Genomic DNA, 931 nt, shown 5'->3' with positions numbered 1-931 from the left:
GATCGAGATACATTTAAGGAATATCTTCTTCATGATGCATACAATGAAGGAAAACAATTATGGAATCTCTATTCTAGTGATGAACAAAAGGCTCTTGATGCAATGAAATACAGTTTTGCCGATTATGGAGATATTGTGAAAGGTGATGATATGATGAACGATTTAGATCGTGTACAAAAACAATTAAGTTCGATATTTAAACAAAATGGAAGTGTAACTGGAACTGAATCTGATAATCGTAAGCAATGGTGGGAGAAAAATAAACAAAAAGTTTGGAATGTTATGATGTGTCATTATAATGGAAAAGAGAAAACAGATACTGAATGTCCAAAACACGATGATATTGATGATGATCCACAATTTTTGAGATGGTTAACTGAATGGGCTCAACTTTTTTGTTATGAAAAAGTAGATGAAGCAAAAACTATTGTAAAACAATGTATAGAAAAGGATAAAATACAAAAGGCCACAAAAATTAGTGAGATAGGAGACAAAAAATGCCAACAATTATTAAAGAAATATAAACATTGGTATAAGAGTAGAAATCAACAATGGGAAGGATTGAAGGACGCATATAAAAACTATAAAACAAATAATGTTTCGTCCGGAAGTGGAAAACTACCATCAGAGGCAGATGCTGAAAAATATCTGAAAAAAAAATGTCCTAAATGTGATTGCAACTATGATGATTTGCAAAAAATATCTAAGTACCAAAACCAACAAGAACAATTATTGAAGGAATTAACGAAACAAGCTAAATATGATACTATTGATCCTAAGAATACCCCACTGTACAAATTTTTAACTCTTGGTGGACTAGCTCCAACAATTATTGAAAATGCATTTAAAACTACTGCAGGTATAATTGATAAAGGAATAGAGTATGGACCTCAAGCTGTAGATATTGCAAAAGATGTTTTGAAGAAACTTA

At 30.9% G+C, this 931-nt stretch overlaps 1 protein-coding gene across 1 annotated transcript; it reads left to right on the top strand.

Annotated features, from left to right (window-relative positions):
* Positions 1-931, top strand: PGSY75_0039200 (putative EMP1-like protein; the record flags this gene model as incomplete). Its single annotated transcript, XM_018783509.1, has 1 exon — positions 1-931. A coding segment is annotated over one exon (931 nt), but the record flags the coding sequence as incomplete, so codon positions are not given.

This window comes from Plasmodium gaboni (genome assembly GCF_001602025.1).
Source record: "Plasmodium gaboni strain SY75 chromosome Unknown, whole genome shotgun sequence".
NCBI classification, from domain to species: domain Eukaryota; phylum Apicomplexa; class Aconoidasida; order Haemosporida; family Plasmodiidae; genus Plasmodium; species Plasmodium gaboni.
Note: the sequence above shows the minus strand (reverse complement) of the source record. Positions and strands in the feature narration are given on the sequence as shown.